The sequence below is a fragment of the Marmota marmota genome, unplaced genomic scaffold, assembly GCF_001458135.2.
Source record: "Marmota marmota marmota unplaced genomic scaffold, marMar, whole genome shotgun sequence".
Taxonomy (NCBI): Eukaryota; Metazoa; Chordata; class Mammalia; order Rodentia; family Sciuridae; genus Marmota; species Marmota marmota.
Genome location: NW_026000241.1, coordinates 6,389,821 through 6,395,872, shown reverse-complemented (window position 1 = coordinate 6,395,872; position 6,052 = coordinate 6,389,821). Strand labels below are relative to the sequence as shown.

General features: G+C 56.8%; 1 protein-coding gene across 1 annotated transcript in view; it reads right to left on the bottom strand.

Annotated features, from left to right (window-relative positions):
* Positions 1 to 76: 76 nt before the first annotated feature.
* The window catches only part of Kcnn1 (potassium calcium-activated channel subfamily N member 1), an 18,371-nt gene continuing 12,395 nt past the window's right edge, over positions 77 to 6,052 (bottom strand). Inside the window, exons 5-10 of the mRNA XM_048795366.1 lie at positions 5,822 to 5,906; positions 4,964 to 5,083; positions 4,244 to 4,543; positions 3,479 to 3,606; positions 661 to 669; positions 77 to 329 (exon numbers count right to left, since the gene is read on the bottom strand). Of these exons, the coding sequence (XP_048651323.1) occupies positions 92 to 329; positions 661 to 669; positions 3,479 to 3,606; positions 4,244 to 4,543; positions 4,964 to 5,083; positions 5,822 to 5,906 (880 nt within the window). The 3' untranslated portion in view covers positions 77 to 91. The remainder of the gene's footprint in view (positions 330 to 660; positions 670 to 3,478; positions 3,607 to 4,243; positions 4,544 to 4,963; positions 5,084 to 5,821; positions 5,907 to 6,052) is intronic.

Sequence of the window (6,052 nt, the reverse complement as noted above, 5' to 3'; positions counted from 1 at the left end):
AGCTCCAAGTGATCCCTCCTGCCTCAGCCTCCGAGGGGCGAGGACTCCAGTCAGCCCCCCCCAGGCCCCCCCCCCCCGCCCGCCAGACACATCAGTCTTTTAAAATAAATCCAGATGCCAGTGTCAACAGGTAAAGATGCCACACGCAGAGGTAGATGCCTAGTGTCTCTCTTACATCGGGGCTACAGAGGACCCTGGTCCCCGGCCAGCACCTGTCCCTCCAGTCCTCCTCTGCCTGCATCCTGCCCCGCCCGCTCACCTTGGCCAGCTCGGCCAGCGTGTTGGCCTGGTCATTCAGCTTCCCTTGTTCAATCTTCACACTGCGGAGCCTGGGGAGACACAGGAGGGTGAGTGGGGATAGGTGGCAGCTGCCGTGGGAATGGGATCCTTCATGCGCCCACCCGCAGTGGCCTTTGGGACATGCATCGGGTCTGCAGGGCGGAGGGCAGCTCAGCTCCCATGCTGTGGCCACTGGCTGAGGTGTCTGCAGGACTGGCCCCAAACAGAACCGTCCCGAGACCCAGGTGAATCTTCACACCAACCCATGGGACAGACATGCACCCTGCCTGCCTCTGAGGTGGGGGTTGGCATGCCCCGCGGGTGCCCATCGCCACCACACACCCCAGGCTCCTGCCACCCCGAGCCCCACGGGTGACTTACTTTTGAGCCCTGGCAGGACCGGCAGAGCAGGAGGAAACCACGAGGCAATTTTACTCTCAGCCCAGCTGAGCCGCACGCGCCAGACCCCGCCCGGCCCCGCACCCCACCAGGGCCAAGCTGGGGATCCCGTGGCAGAGGGGCTGCTGTTGCTCTGCAGGAGGGGCCCAGCCTTGAAGGCTCAGGGCCAGCCCCCAGGCAGGTGCCTGTCCTCGGTCTCTCCCCTCAGCAGTGTCCACACAGTCCTGGCCAAGCGGCCTCGCTGTGCACATCGGCCCGGACCCTGCAGATGGCGTTTCACCCAGAAAAGCTGAGGTATGAGGGGCACAGCCACTGCCCAGCGGCAGGCACCCCAGCAGGATTTGAACCCATAACTGCCCCTTGTTCTCTGTGCCCTCGGCCCCTGGACAGCTGCCTGCGGGGGCAGCCGATGTGTGTGCTCTCCTGTCCCCACGGTCCCTTCTGTGCTGGTCAGCCCAGGGCACCACGTCAGGGAGCACTCACCTCCCCGCACCCCAGACCCAGCACTCCAAGCTCAGCCTTCGTAGGGCCCCTGGCAGGAGATGCCCAGGGTGCCCCAGTCCAGAGAAGCAGAGATGGAAAGTCACCCCCAGCCCCGGAGCTCAGGGCTGGGTGCTGGGGAGCCCCAGGAACAGCAGGAGGCCGCCAGGAAACCCAGACAGCCTTGCACTGGGAATAGTATTCTTGGCTTCTCTGAACTGCCCTGTTTAGAGTGAACCATGTTCTCCCCCAAATTACCCCCACTCCCAGTACCTTAAAATGTGACCAAATAGGAAATAGGGTCTTTGCACGTGTCCTCAGCAAAGATAAGGTCATTAGGGTGGCCCTAATCCATTGTGACCAGTGTCCTTATAGAAAGGGGAGGGGATGGGGGAGCTCAGTTGAGGAGCACTTGTCTAGCATGCACGAGGCCCTGGGTTCCATCCCCAGCACCACGGAAAAACAAAGCAAAATAAACAAACAAAAACCCCTCCCATGGTAGCCAAGTGCTGTGCCCCGAGCCTGTCGTCCCATCTACTCAGAAGACTGAGGAAGGAGGATTCCTTGAGTCTAGGAGTTCAAGGCCAGCTGGACAACATAGCAAGACCCTGTCTCAAACAGAAACAAAAACAAGAGTCTTACCACAGTCATGTGACAAGGGGCTTCTGTCATCAGAAATCAGTCCAATGATAACAGTAAACACAATAAATGTAAACGGACTAAACTGTCTAGTTAAAAAACAAGGACGTCCTGGGTTTGGGCACCCCCCTGACCTCCCCCCTCCCAAAAAAAAAGACAGGGATGTAAAAGGCATGAGGAAGTCTTTAGGGTGACAGATATATTCATATCTTGGCTGTGGTGACAGTGTCATGGCAATAGTATACATATTTTAAAACCAACAAAACTGGGGGGGGGAAGGGGAGGGATAGAGGATAGTTAATGGGTTTGATCCCCAGCACGGGAGGGTATAGGAGGAATGACTTCTAATATTCAGGGGCACTGGAGGGCAACTGGCTGACAACCTCTAATTGTGATGTGTCAACATAGCTAGTCACAACACAAGTAAATAACATATACTTTGAGACAGGGTCTTGCCATGTCACCCAGGCTGGCCTTGAACTCCTGGGCTCGAGTGATCCTCCCGAGCAGCTGGGACCACAGATGTGGACCACCAGGCTCACGAGGAAATGAAAACCACTCGAAGAGATGGATATAACAATTACCTTGACCTGGTCTTCACACATACACACAGGCATGGAAACATCACACTGTACCCCGTAAGTCTGAACACTTATTTCTGTCAAGATTTTGAAAATATGAAAAAGCCAGGCGTGGTGGTACACACCTATGATCCCAGCAACTTGGGAGGCTGAGGCAAAAGGATCGCAAGCTTGAGGCCAGCCTCAACAACTTAGTGAGACTGTCTCTCAATAAAAAAAAATAAGGCCTGGGGATGTGGCTCAGTGCCCTTGGGTCCAATCCCCAGAACCAAAAAGTAAAAATAAATAAACAAACAACATTGACTTCATCGTTTCTTTTACTTTCTTTGGAAGTGGAAATCGCACTGTTGTTCACGTGTTCTTCTGTCCTAGAAAGTAAAGCTTTCTCGGAAACACTCAGCTTCCCTGTTCAGCAGAACTGAACAGCAGGACAGAGACCATCTGGCCCCATGGCCTGAAATATTTACTACTTGTCTCTTTACTTGGAAAAACGCCCTTCCTGGCGACATTTCAGATCCACCTGAGGAACTGAAGTTCATGCTGCACCCAGGACATCCCGTAACTGCTATTGGAAGTGGTCTGTGAGCTTTTTTTTAAGCTCCCTAAGTGACTCTAATGAGTGGCCAAGAATGAAACCCACTTGATTAAATAATTCCTGGGGCCAAGGGACAACAGAAGTAATCAAGTAGTTTCTAATTACGCCACACAACCTCACAGATCGGATCACACATTTCATTCCAAGCTTCCTGGGAGGCAAAGCAAAAAGGGAAAATAGTTTCAAAGCCAAAACATTCAACCATTCTTGTTATCCCAGAGAATAAAGTCTGCTTCCTCCACTTATTTTGGGTGGCTTCTGTGACTCATCTGAGGCAACTGTGGTGGCTGGTGCCTGGCCCGTCACTTGCTACTCCCCCCCATCTTCTTATCCTCCCCAGCACAGGAATGGCAGGTCCCAACCAACTGACCACTTGGCGTGGAGGGGACCCATGATGAGGCCACGGTGAGCTGCCTGGCCTGGCCCTTGGCCCCCTCCTGGGGGCCACAGCTGCCTCTAGGCCCAGCAGCCTGGGAAACATGAGCGGGAAAGTTGCTGGACTTACTGATGGATGGCTTGGAGGAACTTACGCTGGTGTTTCCGAACCCGGGCTTGGTCTGGCTTCTTCACCAGCCTGGTGTGTTTGTAGATGAGCCACGTCTCCCTGAGAACGTTAGCAGCGGCATTTTTTACCTGGGGTCAGAAAAAGAAGTTTTTCAGAGTAGGTAGAAAACCAGGGAAGGTTCTAGAAACCCCCCCCAGGACTGGAGTCCCTGGAATGTAAGGCGGGGCTGTGCGAGTGGGAACCTCAGCGCAGTGCATCCGCCCGTTTTGATATCGCCTTGACATTTTTCATACGAGGGGTTGAACCCAGGGCCCTCTACCAGGGAGACACGTCCCGTCCCCAGCTCTTTTTCATTTATATTTTGAAACAGGGTCTCACTACAGTGACCAGCAATCCTCCTGCCTCAGCCTCTCGAGTAGCTGGAATTTCGGGCGTGCGCCACCATGCCTGGCTGAGGCCGCCCTCATTCTCTGTAGGGGGACACTGAGGCACAGAAGGTCAATCTGCAACCTGGCCAGGTCAGAGAGCACGCACATGGCACCAGAGGCGGGGTCCCAGGATCCGTGCTTCCCTGTCTGGCCTGGCTGGGCACGAGGGTGGCTCCCCAGGCCGCCGGCTGGGTCTGTGCACAGCGTGTAATCGTGCACACTGCGGGCAGGACTCGCAGTCTGACCCAGGCAGGGCGGTGACTCAAGGGTGCCTAGGCGCGCCCGCTGGTGCGGGGAAAGGCGAGCAGGAAAGGAGGCCGTGTCCAGGGGTCCTCACCCGCTTGGTGAGCTGAGTGTCCATCATGAAATTATGCACGTGCTTTTCAGCCTTAGTGAGCTCCAGCTTCCGGGCCACCACGGCCACCACGAGCGCCGTGCAGCCAGCCCCCTGCAGGCAGAGCGAGGGGCACATCAGCCTCCAGCCCCAAGGTCGCCTCCTCCTCAGGAGGCCTGCCCTGTTCCACCCCTGCTGGACAGCGCCAAACCCGAGAGGGCGGTAGATTCCCCTCTGGGAGCCCAGGTGGCCTCCGGAGCCCACGAAGAGCTCCTTCAGTCCCCAGCCACGCGTTCTTCTCCCCTCCAGGCAGAGGGGGACTGAGACTCAGAGGAGAAAGGAGCAAGAAACAGACCTGCAGGCCACGCCCACAGCCACGCCCACAGCCACGCCCACAGCGGCAGGAGGATTTGGAAGATTTTGTTCAAGGCTTCGGGGTCTTGGACAGGAGACGAGCCGACATACACAGAGCCACCAAACAGGGTCAGAAGGTCAGGCTGGGGCTCAGGGCATTTGCGGGAGGGGAAAGGCAGCGGGGGCCCAGGAAGAATGGGAGCTCCCCTGTGGCGGTTGGGGACTTGCTTGTGGCCCCCCTACTTGCTCAGGGCAGCCAGGGAGACGGGGAAGGGCAAGGCCAAGGTGGGAGGGAGACAGAGGAGAGTGACACAGGAGTAGAGGAATGGGGGGGCGAGTTCTGCCACCGAGAAGCAGGGGACAGGGAACCTCAGACACCCAGGGGTGTCGCAGGCGCAGGGAGGCAGGTGGTGGGGGGGGGCTGAGGCGGCAGAAGGCACCCATGACTGAGCCACCAGCTGCTTCCTTCTGCCACTGGCCAGTCACAGGCTGGGAGCAGGGAAAGGACCCTGAGGGTGGGGGCCAGGACGGCTGAACGTTTCTCTGGGGATAGAAGGAAAAACATTTATGGGAAGGAGCGGGGAAGGGCCAGGACATTATCAAAAAAGTCCTGGATGGGTTTGAATACCAACATGCCAAGCCTGGGTGGGTGGGCAAAAGGGGAAGCAGGGGCTTCCCACCTGGGCCAGAATGAGGGTCTAGAGAGGATGCAGAGGCCGCTTCTCAGGAAAATCTCTGTCAACAGGGAAAAAGCAATTTGCTGGGAAACTCTGGAACACTATGCAGCCAAGAAAAAGGACAACTGAGGGATCCATGTAGAAGCACATGGGCGCTTCACAGATACAGTCTAGACATGATGTTGGCCAATCAGTGTCAGCTTCCAGAAGGCCAGGCTGGAGTGCCCTGAAGTTTAAGAACAAGAATCTCATAGATGGTGCTGGAAATTGGAGTCTGTGAGGCAGCGAGCACAAGGAGATGCGCTTGGGTAAAGATGGAAGGGGAGAGGGTTGATAGAAGAGGGAGAAAAAGACCTGGCTGAAACGTCCAGGTGTGGCTTCATGTGACCCCTAAGGCTGAATGGAAAGGGCGGAGGGCCCTGGGTTCTGTGCCCACCACCGAAATCCAAAAAGTCCACCATATAGACCTGAGTGACCAGTTCCATGTGCATTGGGGCAAGGGCAGGGAGCAGGCTGCAGGGTAGACATAGAACTTTCTGGAAGGAGCTACGCTGACAGCCACGCCCATTAAGGGAACGTGACTTCTCCACTTCATCCTGGCCCCCCTGGGTTCGAAGTCCTCCTGCTCCAGCTGCCTGGGGAGGGGAGGGGGCACGGTCTCCCGCTTTCCCCCTCGACTCCAGGATGAAGTGCAGCCAACCCACACCGCGTCCCTCCCTCCGCAGAAGCGCGCGCAGCCAGAGTTTGGGCGGGGGGGGGGGGGGGCCAGGGGCAGTCCGCT